The sequence below is a fragment of the Dermochelys coriacea genome, chromosome 3, assembly GCF_009764565.3.
Source record: "Dermochelys coriacea isolate rDerCor1 chromosome 3, rDerCor1.pri.v4, whole genome shotgun sequence".
In the NCBI taxonomy this organism is placed as follows: Eukaryota; Metazoa; Chordata; order Testudines; family Dermochelyidae; genus Dermochelys; species Dermochelys coriacea.
Genome location: NC_050070.1, coordinates 185,857,971 through 185,878,408, shown reverse-complemented (window position 1 = coordinate 185,878,408; position 20,438 = coordinate 185,857,971). Strand labels below are relative to the sequence as shown.

Sequence of the window (20,438 nt, the reverse complement as noted above, 5' to 3'; positions counted from 1 at the left end):
CAAGAAGGACTCTGACCAGAGTGGCAGAGTTTGGGCTGTATAAGACTGGAGGAAAGACTTTGTTTTTAACTTTGAACTTTAAGTTACTAAATCAGACCCTAAGGAGAGCTGTAATGACTGGACTGGGAAAACCCTGCATGGAGTTTATTTGGGGATGCAAGAAGGAAGGTGAGGCACTGTGTGAAGGGCTGCCCTAGGACCATGAGGAGGTGCTATGAGGCAGTCACTCCTCTACAGTATCCTACAATACGGGAAACAGACTCTAGCAAAGTGGTAAATAAGTCAGAAAGTGTAGGTGGAACAATTGACTTTGAGTCTAGTTAAGGCTTAGAGCAAGGAAATAGGCAACAAAAGTCAATTCAATTAGGCAGAGATGTAAAGGATGTATAAACAGACAGATAAGTAGGAATTTTAAAATATTTAAACAAATCTGGCAAGGCAGACTAGGAAATGTGAAATAAGATGATACAAAGTAAAAGAATAATTAGAAGGACAAAAACTAAAATTATATTTCTCAGGATAGTTTAACTAGCAGCAGATAAGTCTTCAGGCCAGTTCTCAGGTAATTACAGTTACAGTTAAAAGAAAAGGAGTACTTGTGGCACCTTAGAGACTAACAAATTTATTAGAGCATAAGCTTTCGTGAGCTACAGCTCACTTCATCGGATGCATTCGATGAAGTGAGCTGTAGCTCACGAAAGCTTATGCTCTAATAAATTTGTTAGTCTCTAAGGTGCCACAGTACTCCTTTTCTTTTTGCGAATACAGACTAACACGGCTGCTACTCTGAAACAGTTACAGTTGTTTGAGTTCTGGGATCTTCTATGTTCAGTTTTGGACCTGTGCAAAAAAAGCAATGCCAGATGGGCACTAATGCTAATTTCTAAATTCAATGTGTTGTCAATCATCAAGGGTAGAAATTGATGCTTTATATTATTAGTATTTTAAAATGGGGATTCTCAGCTTTCTAGAATGACCATGTAATTTGTTCTAGATAGGTCCAAAATATCAGACCTTAAAAAAAGTCATATAATTCTGATTACCCTCTTGATTTTAACAACCATTCTCTGGTGAACCATTAGAGACAGAAACCATTTCTTTATACCCCGGGAGTAATTTGGCATCCCAGCTTTCATATGATATGGAACAGCATTTCTCAATCCTTTTCAGGTGGGCTACCCCTTATTCAAAGTAAAAAAATGTTATGAACCCTTTACATTTACTATACAAGTAAAAGATGTATCAAAAAATAATTTGTGTATTATGAGAAGCTGACAGAGAATATTTACTTGAAGAGTGTCGGGAGGGAGAGAGGGAGCAAGATTTTCTCTCTTTCTTTAAAAGCAGCAAAGAGTCCTGTGGCATCTTATAGACTAACACACCTATTGGAGCATAAGCTTTTGTGGGTGAATGCCCACTTCGTCAAACTCTCTTTCTTTAGTTTGTTACAAATTTTTAATACTTTTGTCTGAATCTTGCTATGAACAAAACTATTTTAATAAGAAGAAACAATTGCTATTCCATATTTAAAAATAAAAAAATCTATCAGAAATGTGACCTGCAGACCAATTCTATTCATACTATCTCTTTCAAGCAATTATAAAAGTTTCTTAACTACTGCTGTTAGCAGCTAAGCTTCCTGTTAGTGACTCAAAGGGACAAATACTGCAGAAACTGCTGATTCAGCAGGGAGACAGGTGACCTGGCAGTACCAATAGGCCTGGAAAAATCTGTTTATATTAGAGGAAGCACCTCCCCTCATTTGCTATAAAGTAGTATATGTACATTGAGAGGTAATCTTCAATCCAGAATACTATCCATCATATAAGGGAAAATATACAATTTTTGACTTAAATGATTTTGACAATCCTGGGTCAAGGGATGAAAGAATGAAAAAAAAATGTTACATGAGCCCTATAAAGGGTTATTCTTTTTTATTAAGATTCCAATGCAGCAATCTTCCCAGAAAGGATATGCAGTTCCTGGTAGAAACAGTTTATAGAATTTTCCAATTTTAAATTATATATCCTAATGTTTTTTACCTAGATCTGTTCTTCTGAAACATTACTCTGTTTTCAGTGAGATGTCATATTTTTATTGCAAACAATATCTTAAAATTTTTAGTTAATATTATACAGAACAATGTAAAATGGTGATCAGAATAGGCAGTGATCATCGCAGTGCATGTTTGCACTTAGAAATATTCTTACCTTGTTGTGGCTATCTTTTCTCCTTTTTTCCAATCCCAAAATACAATGGTGTGATTATCATCTAACCCAATAGATGCCAAAAACTTCCCATCAGCTGTACAAAAATAATATACAACATCAAAGGTGATATTTCATTAACAGCTTGTACAACACAACAAATATACTGCAAATTGAATTTCAAAGCAGTGATAACAAAATGGAATGTTTTATGATGGGCAACAAATACATAGTCAAGTACTTTTACACTGAAAGTACTTTTACAATTCTTGATCCTCTGACATGAAACAAAAGGCCTTGAATGCAGCAGAATGGTACAGTTGTATTGTGCCGGGTTGAGGTAGGGATTTGAGAAATGTGCAAGGGTCTAAACAGCTATATGGAGAAACCATTCACTCTACCACGGAGAGTAGGTTTAAGAGCACACCAGCTGCAAGTCTTGTGTGTAACTATTTGATCCATTAGCCAATTGACCACCATGAAAAGGGATATAGGAGGAAAGAATGGTTACTTACCCTATAGTAACTGTGGTTCTTCAAGAAATGTTGTCCATACAGATTCCACTCTCTAATTCATGTGAGATCAGATTATTTTTGAATAGGAATTCCACGGGGGCCATCCCTTAACCTGCATAACCTTACAACCGCCACAGCTGAGGGTATAAAGGAGCTTCAGCTGCAATTCACTTCCTTCACCAGTAAGAATCCCATATAGATAGGACTCTGAATTAGTTCTTAGGGAAGAAGAGTAGGCCATGGAATTGTTATGGGTAACATAGAATTATAGAATATCAGGGTTGGAAGGGATCTCAGGAGGTTATCTAGTTCAACCCCCTGCTCAAAGCAGGTCTAATCCCCAATTAAATCATCCCAGCCAGGGCTTTGTTAAGCCTGACCTTAAAAACCTCTAAGGAAGGAGGTGTTCTCTGTGTGTGTATATAAATCTCTCCTCTGTTTTTTCCACCAAATGCATCCGATGAAGTGAGCTGTAGCTCACGAAAGCTTATGCTCTAATAAATTTGTTAGTCTCTAAGGTGCCACAAGTACTCCTTTTCTTTTTGTGAATACAGACTAACACGGCTGCTACTCTGAAACCTAAGGAAGGAGATTCCACCATCTCCCTAGGTAACCCATTCCAGTGTTTCACCACCCTCCTAGTGAAAAAGTTTTTCCTAATATCCAACCTAAACCTCCCCCACTGCAATTTGAGACCTTTACTCCTTATTCTGTCATCTGGTACCACTGAGAACAGTCTAGATCCATCCTCTTTGGAACCCCCTTTCAGGTAGTTGAAAGCAGCTATCAAATCCCCCCTCATTCTTCTCTTCTGCAGACTAAATAAGCCCAGTTCCCTCAGCCTCTCCTCATCAATCATGTGCTCCAGCCCCTTAATCATTTTTGTTGCCCTCTGCTGGACGTTTTCCAATTTTTCCACATCCTTCTTGTAGTGTGGGGCCCAAAACTCGACACAGTACTCCAGATGAGGCCTCACCAATGCCGAATAGAAGGGAATGATCATGTCTCTCGATCTGCTGGCAATGTTCCTACTTATATAGCCCAAAATGCTGTTAGCCTTCTTGGCAACAAGAGCAGACTGTTGACTCATATCCAGCTTCTCGTCCACTGTAACCCCTAGGTCCTTTTCTGAAGAACTGCTGCCTAGCCACTCGGTCCCTAGTCTGTAGCAGTGCATGGGATTCTTCTGTCCTAAGTGCAGGACTCTGCACTTGTCCTTGTTCAGTGTCATCAGATTTCTTTTGTCCCAATCCTCTAATTTGTCTAGGTTCCTCTCTATCTTATCCCTACCCTCCAGCATATCTACCACTCCTCCCAGTTTAGTGTCATCTGTAAACTTGCTGAGGGTGCAATCCACGCCATCTTCCAGATCATTAATGAAGATATTGAACAAAACCGGCCCCAGGACCAACCCTTGGGGCACTCCGCTTGATACCGGCTGCCACCTAGACATGGAGCCATTGATCACTACCCGTTAAGCAACAAACCGCTACAGACTAGGGACCGAATGGCTCGGCAGCAGTTCTGCGGAAAAGGACCTAGGGGTGACAGTGGACGAGAAGCTGGATATGAGTCAGCAGTGTGCCCTTGTTGCCAAGAAGGCCAATGGCATTTTGGGATGTATAAGTAGGGGCATAGCGAGCAGATCGAGGGACGTGATCGTTCCCCTCTATTCGACACTGGTGAGGCCTCATCTGGAGTACTGTGTCCAGTTTTGGGCCCCACACTACAAGAAGGATGTGGATAAATTGGAAAGAGTACAGCGAAGGGCAACAAAAATGATTAGGGGTCTAGAGCACATGACTTATGAGGAGAGGCTGAGGGAGCTGGGATTGTTTAGTCTGCAGAAGAGAAGAATGAGGGGGGATTTGATAGCTGCTTTCAACTACCTGAAAGGGGGTTTCAAAGAGGATGGCTCTAGACTGTTCTCAATGGTAGCAGATGACAGAACGAGGAGTAATGGTCTCAAGTTGCAATGGGGGAGGTTTAGATTGGATATTAGGAAAAACTTTTTCACTAAGAGGGTGGTGAAACACTGGAATGCGTTACCTAGGGAGGTGGTAGAATCTCCTTCCTTAGAGGTTTTTAAGGTCAGGCTTGACAAAGCCCTGGCTAGGATGATTTAACTGGGACTTGGTCCTGCTTTGAGCAGGGGGTTGGACTAGATGACCTTCTGGGGTCCCTTCCAACCCTGATATTCTATGATTCTATGATTAAGCCCGACGATCTAACCAGCTTTCTATCCACCTTATAGTCCATTCATCCAACCCATACTACTTTAACTTTCTGGCAAGAATACTGTGGGAGACCATGTCAAAAGCTTTGCTAAAGTCAAGGAATAACACATCCACTGCTTTCCCCTCATCCACAGAGCCAGTTATCTCATCATAGAAGGCAATTAGGTTAGTCAGGCATGACTTGCCCTTGGTGAATCCATGCTGACTGTTCGTGATCACTTTCCTCTCCTCTAAGTGCTTCAAAATTGATTTCTTGAGGACCTGCTCCATGATTTTTCCAGGGACTGAGGTGAGACTGACTGGCTTGTAGTTCCCCAGATCCTCCTTCTTCCCTTTTTTAAAGATGGGCACTACATTTGCCTTTTTCCAGTCGTCTGGGACCTCCCGTGATCGCTATGAGTTTTCAAAGATAATGGCCAATGGCTCTGCAATCTGCCAACTCCTTTAGCACCCACCAATGCAGTGCATCTGGCCCCATGGACTTGTGCTCATCCAGCTTTTTTAAATAGTCCGGAACCCCTTCTTTCTCCACAGAGGGCTGGTCACCTCCTCCCCATACTGTGCTGCCCAGTGCAGTAGTCTGGGAGCTGACCTTGTTCATGAAGACAGAGACAAAAAAAGCAAAAATATATCTCTATAAACCACAGTAACTGTAAAGTAACCATTCTTTCTTTGAGTGATTGCCCATACTCTTGGTGACTAGCAAGCAGTTATCTCAAGCCTCGAGGTGGAAAGAGATGTCCTACTTAAGGAGCGACTGCAGGACTGCATTATCAGAGTTGGCTATCCAATCTGGAAGTCTGTACCAGGGAATAATGGGAAGTAAATGTATTAACAGAGTTACAGGTTTCACCCTACATATTTCAGATATTAATATATTACCCAAGCAAGTAGCAGAGACTGCCTGAGCCTTAGTGGAATGGGTTCTAATGTAACTGGGAGGATACTTCTTATCTATCTGATAGTAATTCTTAATATGATTTGAAACCCATTTAGATAACCTCTGCGTGGAAATAGGTTGCCCAGTAACCCTTTTTATGGAAGCCTCAAACAATCTGGGAGAGGATCTAAATGACTTCCAAATAAAAGGATAAAGCCTCACCAAATCTAGGGTATGACATTTTGTTTTGCCTGGGGTGGAATGAGATTTTGGGGAAAACTGGTAGGCAGATATATACGACTGAGGTGAAAATTCAAGCCTATCTTAAGAAGAAACTTGGGGTACAGCCTAAGGTTGACCTTGTCTTTATGAAATATGGTGTAAAGTGGGACTGGCATAAGGGACTGACTTTCTGCCGCTCTCCTAACTGAAGTAGTAGCTATCAGAAAGGCCATTTTTATTGACAGGTAGTAAAGAAAGCAGGTTGCCAAGAGTACAAAGGGGGTTGGGTCCCATTAACTGAATGACAACTAAATTGAATTCACAGGAAGAGGGAAGCTACCCAACAGATGGGAAGACATGGTGAGACCCTTAAAAAAAAATCTCCCCATCAAGGGATGTGAAAATATAGTGTAACTCTGAACTGGAGGGTTATTTGCTGAGATCACTGTTAAATGTACCCTGATTGAACTAACAAAGTCTAGATTGCTTCAGGGTAAGTAAATAGTTCAAAAGAGTCAGGACTTAGGTTGTCAAGGGTTGCTACTAAACCACCATGATAGAAAATCTCCCCCATTTAGCACTGTAGGTCATTCTGGTTGAAGGTTTTTCTGCTTTGTAACAAGATGTTTTTTAATTCAGATGAGCAGCTCCTCTTTAATGAAGTCATCCAGCCACCACTCTGGGTGCAGGATCTGGCCTTTGTGGTGGGGAAATAAATCAGAGAGAAGTGGTACGATAGATTCACCAGGATGGAGAACCAAAACTGCCAGGTCCATGTGGGGGCTACCATGATCACATGGCCTGCATTCTGTTGTAGTTTTCTAAGAACTCTGGATATCACAGAAATCTGTGGGAAGGCACAGAATAGTCCTGGTGCCCATGAGAGAAGAAAAGCTTCTGTCAGTGAACCCAGGCTTGTGACCCCTCTGGGCACAAATAGGGAAACCCACCTGAAGATGATGTCATGGAAGACTGAGTCATTGAGGGACCATTTGTAATTCACTGAAAAATCCTTGCTGAATTGATCCACTAGTTGGTTTTGTAGCCCAAGTAGGTAGAGGGCTACTGATGTAAAATGGTGAAGTATGCACCAGTTCCAAAGTTGTGTTGTCTCTTGACACACTGTGTGTTGGGGGAGAGAGGGAGAAATGTGTCCCCTCCCTGACCATGTTTGTCGATATAGTACATTGCAGTGATGTTGTCTGTCAGCATTTGAATGGTGAGGCCTTAGGGAAGGGGTAGAAAGGCTTTGCATGCCAACCATATGGCTCTGAGCTCCAGGACATTTATATGTAGCATGGCTTTCCAAGGAGATCGTAATAATTGAATCCTGAGTTGTTCAAGACAAGCTTCCCATGCTTCTGTGTAGGCATCCATCACCAAGGCCCAGGTAGGAAGAGGCACCTAGAAAGGAATTCCATTGCACAGCTGAAGTGGTTCTGTCCAGCAATTTAATGAGAATAGAACTTCTAGAGCAACTGTGACCAACAGGTTCATGCAGTGTCTGTTTGGTAGATAGGCTGATCTCAAGTGTCCTTGCAGAGGCTAAAGGCAAAATATAGCATGCTGTGTAACAAAGGCACAAGATGCCATGTGTCAAATGACTTTGAGGCACATTTCATTGGTGTTCTGGGAAATGTCCAAAATGCTCTGATCTATCATCATTTGGAATTTAATACGGCACCAATGAACTGCATGGTCTGAGTCAGGGTCAAAATGGACTTTTCCTTGTTGACTTTTAGCCCCAGTGAGATAAACAGATGGAGGATCTAATCCATCCATTGACAGCCGAGTGGAGTCCCCTAGGAGTCAGTCCTAAGGCCAGCTTTGTTAAACATCTTCATTAATGATCTGGATGATGGGATGGATTGCACCCTCAGCAAGTTCACGGATGGACTAAGCTAGGGGGTACTCTATCCAGATATGCTGGAGGCTAGGGATAGGGTCCAGAGTGACCTAGACTAATTGGAGGATTGGGCCAAAAGAAATCTGATGAGGTTCAACAAGGACAAGTGCAGAGTCCTGCACTTAGGATGGAAGAATTCCATGCAGTGCTACAGGCTGGGGACCAACTGGCTACGTGGCAGTTCTGCAAAAAAGGACCTGGGGATTACAAAGCACAAGAAGCTGGATATGAGTCAACAGTGTGCCCTTGTTACCAAGAAAGCTAATGGTATATTGGGCTGTATTAGTAGGAGCACTGCCAGCAGATCGAGGGAAGTGATTTATTCCCCTCTATTTGGCACTGGTGAGGCCACATCTAGAGTATTGCGTCCAGTTTTGGTCCTCCCACTACAAAAGAGATATGGACAAATTGGAGACAGTCCAGCAGAGGGCAACAAAAATGATTAGGGGACTGAGGCACATGGCTTATGAGGAAAGACTAAAGAAACCGGGATTATTTAGTCTGCAGAAAATAAGGGTGAGGGGGGATCTGACAGCAGCCTTCAACTCTTTGAAGGGGGATTCCAAAGAGGATGGAGCTCGGCTGTTCTTATTGGTGGCAGCTGACAGAACAAGGAGCAATGGTCTCAAGTTACAGTGGGGGAAGTCTAGGTTGGATATTAGGAAAAATTATTTCACTAGGAGGGTGGTGAAGCACTGGAATGGGTTACCTAGGGAGGTGGTGGAATCTCCATCTTTACTGGTTTTTAAGGCCCGGCTTGACAAAGCCCTACCTGGGATGATTTTGTTGGTGTTGGTTCTGCTTTGAGCAGGGGGTTGGACTAGATGACCTCCTGAGGACTCTTCCAACCCTAATCTTCTTTGATTCTAATAAGTCTAGTTGGTTTCCTGCTGTAGGGATTTTCCCTGAACCACCAAGTCATCTACATAATGATAAACCTGTATTCCTCACCTACAGAGATGTGCAGTCATTACAGCCAGGACTTCAGTGAAGACCTGAGGAGCTTTTGAGAACCCAAAAGGGAGAACTCTGTATTGATATTGAGATGCTCCTACCAGGAATCTCAGGTACTTTCTGTGAGCTGGGAAGATGGAGGTATGAAAGTAAGCATCTTGAAGGCTGAGAGCTATGAATCAGTCCAGAGGATCCAGGGAAGATATTACGGAAGCTAGCTGATGACACAGAATTAGAAATGATGAATAAACATGTTGAGACCGCAAAGATTGAGGATGGGTCTCTAACCCCCTTTCTTGTTTGGAAGTAGGAAGTAATGGGAACGAAAGCCCTTTTGTGTGAATTCTAAGGACACTTCTTCCATTGCTCTGAGTTGTAGCAGGGAGTCTACTCCCTATTTCAACTCTCTCTCATGAGATTCCACTGGATGTGAATGCATGCAGAGCACAGCCATTGAAACAACAGGCACTGCTATTCAAAAATAATCCAATCTCAAGTGCATGGGGGCGTGAGCACTGAAAGTGGAATCTGGGTGGACAATCACTTGAAGAAGAACATAGGTTTATGCAGCAGCGATTGTGAAACAGCTCAACTGCTGCTCTCTAAACATGGATAAGAATTAATTTTCCCACTGTACATGAAGAACTCCTAAGCACACATCTGGTTATCAAGCTGTATGCTAAGAATAGGATTCGTTTCCAAGTGAAGTATTGACTAGCAATAGAGAAATGTTTCTTTGTAAAAATTCTTTATTAATATCCCTGCTTTACATGCAGAACAGAACTCCACTTTAACTAACGAGTTGCAATTGGCATCGGAATAATTTGGAACTATGAATTTGTAGGCAGAATTTTCAGGGCAGGACACAATGAATGATTCTGAAAAAATGTGTGTACCTGTTGTACTATATGCGAAAGGAAACAGACTTTTGTGCTCAAAAATCCAGTAACTGTTTGCAAAACAACATATCATTCACAGTAACTTAGTTTTGTGGAACTAAGTACCTAAATACTGGGAGAGCTCCCACATCCATTATAACATTCTATTGTTCTGGAGCTTATTATATGTTTATGATAGCACCTATGATGTGCTAGGCATTTTCCAGACACGTAAGAAGGGGTGATGCCTGTCTTGAAGAGTTCATTGAATGGACAAACAGCAAAGTAAACATACATTAAGGAAGGGGAACTATAAAATGGATTTTCTATACAACTCAACTAGATTAATTATGGGTTACAACAGAAATAGGTGTTTAAGAAGGATTTAAATGTGAACAGGTTGAGGCCTGCAGGATGAGCTCAGGAAGGCTGGACCATGCATAGGGGACATGTGGAAGAAGGCACATAGGTGATTGTTAGAGCAACTAACTAATAGATGGATGAATGTGAGAATGGGGGCAGAGTAGAGGGCACTGCAGATCTTGACAACGGGAAACCAATTGTCAAGGATCTCACACCTGTGTGGTTGTCAGCCATCACCTTAAGCCTCTCCCCTACAAGCTGTATCTTACATGTACAGTCCATGTCTAGACTAGAAAAACAAGTTGTGTTTTAATTTGTGTTAGCTATCATGTCTATTATCTAAAGTACTTGTATGACCTCATTACAATAGTATCTGAGGACTTCACAGTCTTTTAAAATGTATTTTTACCTCACAGCATCCATGTGAGGTCGGGCGTATTAAGGTTCCTGGCTTAGCCTGGCTGTGGGTGACCATTCCCACCCTCTTGGCTAGTTTCACATGATTGGCCAAGTCTTCCCCCAACAGCATGGGGATGGGATAATCAACATAGCCTGCAAAAGTCCACATTCCTGACCAACCCTTGTACTGGACAGGCAACTTGGCTGTGGGCAAGTCAAAAGAGTTTGACTTAAAGGGTTGAATCGTCACTTGGACCTCTGGATTGATTAAATTGGGGTCCACTAAGGAAGCGTGGACGGCTGACACTTGTGCTCCGATGTCCCTCCATGCTGTAACCTTTTTCCTGCCCACACTTACAGTTTTCCTCTGCTTTGAGGATATCTGGGAGGCATCTAGGCCTGAGGACCTTTGGTGGGACCCTGGTGTAATGAACTGTAATCTGTTAGGGTTTTGGGGGCAGTTGGCCTTTACATGCCCCAGCTCGTTACATTTAAAACATCATCCAGCTGACGGGTCACTGGGACAAGGTGGGTTGCTGGAGAATGGTGTGGTGGGACGATAAGTTGTCTGGAGTGTTCCTTGGGTTGTAGTTGGGGCGTTGGCCTGCCCCCGGTAGTAGGGTGTAGTTTGAGGGTGTTCCTTCTGGTATCCACTCAAATTGCGACTAGGGTTGTTCCTCTCTCCTCCCTCCACCTGTTTTGTTTCGGTTTGCCTTGCCTCGTTGGCAGTCTGGGACTCCTCGTATTGATCAGCATAAGAAGCAAGACTTCCTGCTGAGAGTATTTTCTTATCCCATAAACACTGTTTTATATCATCCTTAGACATATTCAGGAATTGCTCCTGTATCATTAAATTCTGCATTTCTCCAAAGCTAGTTACATCCCGTTCTTTGAGCCATTTATCAAACAGATTTGTTATTTGGTTTACATAAACCACATTACTTAGTTCAGGTCCTCTCTTAAGGGCTTTAAATTTTACTCTGTAAGTTTTAGGTGTAACTTGAAATTGTTTTAAAACCAAATCCTTGAATTTATTATAGTCAGAAGCCTCATCAATAGGCATTTTATTGAATATATCCAGAGCTTTTTCAATCAATTTTGCGACCAATGTGGTCATTTTGTGAACTTCAGGAATTTTATGGAGTGTGCACAGTCTTTTAAAGGTGAGAAAATATTTAGCAATATTACTGGATTTATTATACTGTGGACATAGTTGCTTCCATTTGTGGATTGTTGGAGAAGGATTGTTAGGGTTATTCGGTATATTCTGCTGAGTCTTTGCCTTTTTTATCTCCAGTGCATGCTTCCTTTTTTCCCCCCACTCTCCTCCATTTCTTTTTCTTTTTTTTTTTTTTTTGCCTCCATAGCTCTCCTGTGGGCAGCCTCCATAGCTCTTTGGTGGGCAGCTTCCTGAGCTTTTGCTGCCTCCATATTGAGTTGTTTTAATTCGACCAGTTTTTGGTGTTTCTTTTCTTTTGCTTTCAGTCTGGTTATTTTCAGTTTTTATTGGGCATTGCTTTCTGTCATTTTAGCCTCTCTGTTTTTAACCTAGCTATACCCGAGAGGTAGAAAGAAAAAAACAACACCTGGCTTGTAAAATTTTGCTGTACTCTAACCTGATACCTCTTGTCTCTGATAGCTGTTTTTAGCCTACAGAAAAATCCTTTTGTTATGGAGCTGCTCTGTCCCCAGGCAGAGAGACAGAACCTGCAGCTGCAATCACCTTTTACAAAATCTTTTAAAATCCTGCTGTGCTTTTGGTTTAAAATGATTTTTGATTTAAAATGATTTCTGGTTCAAAATGATCCCACCTCTAACACCATGTTAAGGTTCCTTCCCCACTCTGAACTTTAGGGTACAGATGTGGGGACCTGCATGAAAGATCCCCTAAGCTTATTTTTACCAGCTTAGACTAAAACTTTCCCAAGGCACAGATTTCTTTCTTGCCTTGGGAACCAGCTTAAGTTAAAAACCTGATACGCTGCCAATACCAAGCAATTTAAACAAAGAACAGGGAAAGAGACCACTTGGAGATGTCTTCCCCCAAAATATTCCTTCAAGCCCTTGTCAAAGTTCTTTCCCCACTCTGAACTCTAGGGTACAGATGTGGGGACCTGCATGAAAAACCCCCTATGCTTATTTTTACCAGCTTAGGTTAAAACTTCCACAAGGTACAAACTATTTTTCCTTTTGTCCCTGGACTTTATTGCTGCCACCACCAAGTGTCTAACAAATATAACAGGGAAAGAGCCCACTTGGAAACCTCTTTCCCCCTAAAATACCCCCAAGCCCTACACTCCCTTTCCTGGGGAAGGCTTGATAAAAATTTTCACCAATTTGCATAGGTGAACACAGACCCAAACCTTGGATCTTAAGAACAATGAAAAAAGCAATCAGGTTCTTAGAAGAAGAATTTTAATTGAAGAAAAAGTAAAAGAATCACCTCTATAAAATCAGGAAGGTAAATACCTTATAGGATAATCAGATTCAAAACATAGAGAATCCCTCTAGGCAAAACCTCAAGTTACAAAAAGACACAAAAACAGGAATATACATTCCATTCAGCATACCTTATTTTATCAGCCATTTAAACAAAAGAGAATCTAACACATATCTAACTAGATTGCTTATTAACCCTTTACAGAAGTTCTGACCTGCATTCCTGCTCTGGTCCCAGCAAAAGCAACACACACACAGACAGAGAGACAGAGCTTTATTCCCCCTCCCCCCAGCTTTGAAAGTATCTTGTCTCCTCATTGGTCATTTTGGTCAGGTGCCAGAGAGGTTGTCTTAGCTTCTGAACCCTTTACAGGTGAAAGGGTTTTTTCCTCTGGCCAGGAGGGATTTAAAGGTGTTTACCCTTCTCTTTATATTTATGACAGCCCTACACCCCCTTTCCTGGGGAAGGCTTGAGAATAATATCCTCACCAATTGGTACAGGTGAACACAGACCCAAAGCCTTTGATTTTAAGAACAATGAAAAATCAATCAGGTTCTTAAAAGAAGAATTTTATTTAAAGAAAAGATAAAAGAATCACCTCTGGAAAATTAGGATGGTAAATACTTTACAGGGTAATTAGATTTAAAACATAGAGAACCCCTCTAGGCAAAACCTTAAGTTACAAAAAGACACAAAAACAGGAATTCACATTCCCTCCAGCACAGCGAATTTTACAAGCCAAAAAACAAAAGAAAATCTAACGCATTTTCTAGCTAGATTACTTACTAACTTTACAGGAGTTGGAAGGCTTGCATTCTTGATTTGTTTCTGGCAAAGATATTACACAGACAGACAAAACCCTTTGTCCCCCCCTCCAGATTTGAAAGAACCTTGTCTCCTTATTGGCCATTTTGGGTCAGGTGCCAGCGGGGTTACTTTAGCTTTTTAACCCTTAAGAGGTGAAAGGATTTTGCCTCTGTCCAGGAGGGATTTTGTAGCACTGTTTACAGAAAGGTGGTTACCCTTCCCTTTATAATTATGACAGGGCGGTACTATTCTTCCATTTGTCAGCTGGGGACCTGAGGGACAGAGGGTGAAATTCACAAAGGCATTTGGCACTGTGATGATGTGCACAATTATACCTAACATTTAAGCACCTAGAAATTCACTAGGATTCACAAAACCTGAATTAGGTGCTCAGATTTCTTATTCTGTGAATGAAGAGCTATAGGACGTTCTGTTGTGGGTCTCCCCCAGTCTCTCCTGTTGAAGCTGTTGCACTTTGGATTAAATAATTCAAGCCTCTGGAGTAGGGGGTGTCATAAATATAAAGGGAAGGGTAACAACCTTTATGTATGCAGTAACATAAAATCCCTACTGGCCAGAGGTGCAGAATCACTTATCTGTAAGGGTTTAATCAGTTCAATTAACCTAGTTGGCACCTGACTAGAAGGACCAATGAGGAAAGAAGATACTTTCAAATCTGGGCGGGGGGGAGGTTTTGTTTGTGCTCTCTTTGTTTGTTCCTTCTTGAGATAGAGAGAGAGAGAGAGAGACAGACCGACCGACCGACCAAGCAGGTAAACCAGCTCCTAAAAAGATCCTGAAATGATACAATTACAGAAGTTGTAAGTAATAGCAAGGAAATGCATTAGATTATCTTTTGTTTTTAGCTTGTGAATTTTCCCTATGCTAAGAGGGAGGTTTATTTCTGTCTTTGTAACTTTGAAGTTGGGCCTAGGGGGGAATCCTCTGTGTTTTAAATCTTTTTATTACTCTGTAAAAAGTACCTTCCATCCTGATTTTTGCAGGTGTGATTTTTATTTTTTTTTAAAATAAAGTTCTTCTTTTAAGAACCTGATTGATTTTCAGTGTCCTAAAAACCAAGGGGTTTGGTTTGTGCTCACATTGTACCAATTGGTGAGGATATTATTCTCAAGCCTCCCCAGGAAAGGGGGTGAAGGGGTTTGGGGGGATATTTTGGGGATATAGGGACTCCCAGGGGACCTTTTTCTGAATCTTTGTCTAAATCACTTGGTAGTGGCAGCAATACCACCCAAGGACAAGGAAAGGATTTGTGCCTTGGGGAAGTTTTTAACCTAAGCTGGTAGAAATAAGTTTAGGGAGGGTCTTTCATGTGGGTCCCCACATCTGTACCCCAGAGTTCAGAGTGCGGAGGGAACCCTGACATGGTGGCAGCACGGTGGATCATTTTGAACCAGAAGCACAGACCTCAGGATTTTAAAAAGGAAACATTTTTTTCCTTTTAGCTGCTTGAAAACCAGGGAGGTTTTTTTTTTTTTTAAGGACACTTTTTTCTTTTTAGCTGAGAGCAGCTAGAGTTTGTTTGTTTTGTTTTGTTTTTCCGCGTGTAGGCAGAGGAGTTAAGCTACAGCAAGGGAATTCACCAACTGTTTTTTTTTCTTTTCTAGCTCTTGGGCTAGGCTGCAGTAAGGGAAGGAAGGTTAGCCAATATGACAGAAAGTGAGGTCCAGAAAAAACTGGAATTAGCGAGATTGGAAGCTGAGGAAAGAAAGAAGGAACATGAAAGACAACTGGAATTCAAACAGATGGAGATTGATGCACAAGTGACCTGAGAAAAAGCTGCTAGAAAAAAGGGAAAGAGAGAGGCAGCATGAACTCGAGGAGACAGAAAGAGAGAGGAAGCATGAACTGGAGGTGATGGAGTGGAAAAGATAGAACCCGTCAGCAGCTGACTCCACTTTCCCAAAAATCCATAAATGAGAGTGACTGTCACAATATGATGAATCCAGTGATATTGCCGAATATTTCATCACCTTCGAGAGACTGTGCATCCTCCATGCAATTCCTGAAGATCAATAGATGACCACATTGGTTTCAAAATTGACTGGAAGAGCTGTGGACATATTCAACAAGATGTCTATTGAGGATGCTTCTGACCTTGGTAAATTTAAGGATTTGGTTTTAAAACAATTTCAAATTACACCTGAATTTACAGAGTAAAATGTAAAGCCCTTAAGAGAGGGGCTGGATTAAGTAATGTGGCTTATGTAAACCAGATTAAGGATGTGTTAGATAAATGGGTCAAAGGAAGAGGTGTAACTAGCTTTGAAGGGATATATGATTTGGTTGTACAGGAGCAGTTCCTGACTATGACCACTGATGATGTAAAACAGTGTTTATCGGATACGAAAATGGACTCAGGAGAAAGTCTTGCTTCTTATACTGATCAATACGAGCAGTCCCAGACCGCCAGCGAGGTGGGGCAAATCAGAACGAAACAGGTGGAGGTAGCAGAGAGGAACGACTCTGGTCGCAGTTTGGGCAGATATCAGAAGGGACACCCCGAGACTACACCATACCACCTGGGGCAGCCCAAGGCCCTACCTACATACCAAGGAAAACCCCAGATACCTTTTCGTCCCACCACACCATTCTCCAGCAACCCACCTCGCCCCAGTGACCAGTCAGCTGGGTGATGTTTTAAATGTAACGTGCTGGGGCATGTAAAGACCAACTGCCCCAAGAACCCCAACAGATTGCAGTTCATTGCACTGGGGTCACACCAAAAGTCCTCAGGCCCAGATACCCGCAGAGTGAAGGGAAACTGTGAGTGTGGGCGAGAAGAAGGTTATCGCGTGGAAGGACACTGGAGCACAGGTGTCAGCTATATTTAGTGGACCCCAAATTCATCAACCCAGAGGTCCAAGTGACAATTCAACCCTTCAAGTCAAACACTTGACTTGCCTACAGCCAAGTTGCCTGTCCAGTACAAGGGCTGGTCAGGAACATGGACTTTTGCAGTCTATGATAATTATCCCATTCCCATGCTGCTAGGGGAAGACTTGGCCAACCATGTGAAGCTATCCAAGAGGGCGGGAATGGTCACCTGCAGCCAGGGTAAGCAAGCCTTCACATCTCGCTCTGTTCCTGAGCCTTCTACAAGGGCCCAGTCTGTATTACCAGAGACTCCATGGCAACGTCTGTGACAACAGTAGTGGATTCAGTCACAGAGACCCAGCCAGAACCAGTCCAGAACCAGAAGTGGCGGAGCATCCAGCACCAGAACCATTGCCAGCACTGAATCCAGCAACCCCATCTGCAAATCCAACACCAGAGGGCACCAGCAAGCCTGCGCTGGCAGCAGCCGCCAAGCCTGCGCAAGAGGTTTAGCCGGAGCCTGAAATACAACCTAGTGCACCAGCGGAAAGCAGTTCACAGACAATGGAAACAATCCCATCGCTTCCAGAGGGACCAAGCCCAAGTCCACAATCCAATGAAGAACTGATGTATCCAGCATCAAGGGAACAGTTCCAAGCAGAGCAGAAAGCAGATGAAAGCCTCCAGGAAGCTTGGATGGTGGCACAGAGCAACCCAATGCTTCTCAGGTCTTCTAATCAGTTTGTTGTAGAAAGAGGACTTTTATACAAGGAAACTCTTTCTGGTGGGCATCAGGAGGACTGGCATCCTCAAAGACAGTTGGTAGTTCCAACTAAGTACTGGGTAAAGCTCTTAAGCTTAGCCCACAATCATCCTAGTGGCCATGCTGGGGTGAACAGGACCAAAGACCGTTTGGGGAGGCCATTCCACTGGGAGGGAATGGGCAAGGACGTTTCTACCTATGTCCGGTCTTGTGAGGTGTGCCAAAGAGTGGGAAAACCCCAAGACCAGGTCAAAGCCCCTCTTCAGCCACTCTCCATCATTGAGGGTCCATTTCAGCGAGTAGCTGTGCATATTCTGGGTCCTTTCCTGGAAAAGACACCCAGAGGAAAGCAGTACATACTGACTTTCATGGATTTTGCCACCCAATGGCCGGAAGCAATAGCTCTAAGCAACACCAGGGCTAAAAGTGTGTGCCAGGCATTAACACACATTTTTGCCAGGGTAGGCTGGCCCTCCGACATCCTCACAGATGCAGGAACTCATTTCCTGGCAGGAACCATGAAAAGCCTGTGGAAAGCTCATGGGATGAACCACTTGGTTGCCACCCCTTGCCATCATCAAACAAATGGCCTGGTGGAGAAGTTTAATGGAACTTTGGGGGCCATGTTACATAAATTCTTAAATGAGCACTCCAACAATTAGGACCTAGTGTTGCAACAGTTGCTCTTTGCCTACAGGGCTGTACCACATCCCAATTTGGGCTTTTCACCATTTGAACTTGTATATGACCATGAGGTTAAGGGGTCATTACAGTTGGTGAAGCAGCAATGGGAGGGTTTATGCTTTCTCCAGGAACTAACATTCTGGAGTTTGTTAACAACCTGCAAAACACCCTCTGATACTATTTAACCCAAGCTAGAGAAAACCTAAAAGATGCTCAGGAAGAGCAAAAGGCCTGATATAATTAACATTCCTTCAAAGTAGGAGATGAGGTCAGTGTCTTGAAGGCGCTCCAGGCCCATAAGATGGAAGCAGCATGGAAAGGGCCATTTACAGTCCAAGAGCACCTGGGAGCTGTTAAGTATCTCATAGCATCCCCCACCTCAAACCTAAAGCGTACCATGTTAATTCTCTAAGCCCTTCTATTCAAGAAAGTTAAAGGTTCTTCAGTTTTCAGGCCAGGGAGGAGATGACGCTGAGTGGCCTGAAGATGTCTACTATGAAGGAAAAAATGATGGTGGCATGGAAGAGGTGAATCTCTCCATGACCCTCGGACATACACAGCGACAGCAGATCAAGGAGCTGTGCTCTAGTTTTGTGCCGATGTTCTCCGCCACCCCAGGATGGACTGAATGGGCATACCACTCTATTGACACAGGTAATGCTCGCCCAATTAGAGGCCAACCTTACCGGGTGGCTTCTCAAACTAAAACTCCTGTATAACAGGAGATCCAGGACATGCTACAGATGGATGTAATCCGCCCCTCTGAAAGTGCATGGGCATCTCCAGGGGTTCCCAAACCAGATGGGGAAATACGCTTTTGTGTGGAGTATTGTAAGCTAAATGCTATAACTCGCCCAGACAACTATCCAATGTCACGCACAGATGAGCTATTGGAGAAACTGGGATGTGCCCAGTTCATCTCTACCTTAGACTTAACCAAGGGGTACTGGCAAGTACCACTAGATGAATCTGCCAAGAAAAGGTCAGCCTTCATCACCCATAAGGGGCTGTATGAATTTAATGTGCTCCCTTTCAGGCTGCGGAATGCACCCGCCACCTTCCAAAGACTTATATATGGTCTCCTAGCAGGATTAGGAGAATCTGCAGTCACCTACCTTGCCAATGTGGCCATATTGTCTGATTCATGGCCAGAACGCCTGGAGCATCTACGAAAAGTCTTTGAGTGCATAAGGGAGGCAGGACTAACTGTTAAGGCTAAAAAAGTGTCCAATAGGCCTAAACAGAGTGACGTACTTTGGACACCAGGTGGGTCAAGGAACTATCAACCCTCTACAGGCCAAAGTGAATGCTATCCAAAAGTGGCCTGTCCCAAAGTCAAAGAAACAGGTCCAATCCTTCTTAGGCTTGGCCAGATATTACAGGCAATTTTTACCACAATACTGCCCCACTGACTGACCTGACCAAAAAGAAACAGCCAAAAGCAGTTCAGTGGACTGAAGAATGTCGGAAGGCCTTTAACAAGCTTAAAGTGACACTCATGTCTGACCCTGTGCTAAGGGCCCCAGACTTTGACAAACCTTTCCTAGTAACCACAGATGCATCCGTGCATGGTGTGGAAGCAGTCTTAATGCAGGAAGGACTGGATCAAGATTACATCCTGTTGTGTTTCTCAGCAAAAAACTGTCTGAGAGGGAAAGCCACTGGTCATCACCAAAAAGGAATGTTATGCCATTGTGTACGCTCTGGAAAAGCTATGCCCATACGTTTGGGGATGGCATTTCCATCTGCAAACCGACCATGCTGCGCTGAAGTGGCTTCATACCGTCAAGGAAAATAACAAAAAACTTCTTCAGTGGAGTTTAGCTCTCCAAGATTTTGATTTTGAAATTCAACACATTTCAGGAGCTTCTAACAAAGTGTTTCCTAGAATCAGCTAATTAAAATCATCCTAGAAATGTGGGAAATTGTTAGTTTTTATATAATCAGTAGTATATCTAAAGGTGCATGTGTCTTATTAACTCTGATTTCTTCTAGAGCTCCAGGAAGAAATCACAGCCAGTGTGGAACAGACTGTCCAGCACCTTCTGTGATTTGGGGGGCGTGTCATAAATATAAAGGAAAGGGTAACAACCTTTATGTATGCAGTAACATATAATCCCTCCTGGCCAGAGGTACAGAATCACTTATCTGTAAGTGGTTAATCAGTTCAATTAACCTAGTTGGCACCTCACCAGAAGGATCAATGGGGAAAGAAGATACTTTCAGATCTGGAGCGCGGGGGGGGGGGGAGGTTTTGTTTGTGCTCTCTTTGTTTGTTCCCTCTTGGGACAGAGAGAGAGAGAGATCAAGCAAGTAAACCTGCTCCTAAAAAGATCCTGAAATGATAC

General features: G+C 42.9%; 1 protein-coding gene across 2 annotated transcripts in view; it reads right to left on the bottom strand.

Moving 5' to 3' along the window:
* Window positions 1-20,438, bottom strand: part of EML6 (EMAP like 6) — a 386,982-nt gene that overhangs the window by 113,170 nt on the left and 253,374 nt on the right. For both annotated transcript variants that reach the window (XM_038397422.2, XM_038397425.2), the window contains exon 17: window positions 2,211-2,304. In XM_038397422.2, coding sequence (XP_038253350.1) covers window positions 2,211-2,304 — 94 coding nt within the window. The remainder of the gene's footprint in view (window positions 1-2,210; window positions 2,305-20,438) is intronic.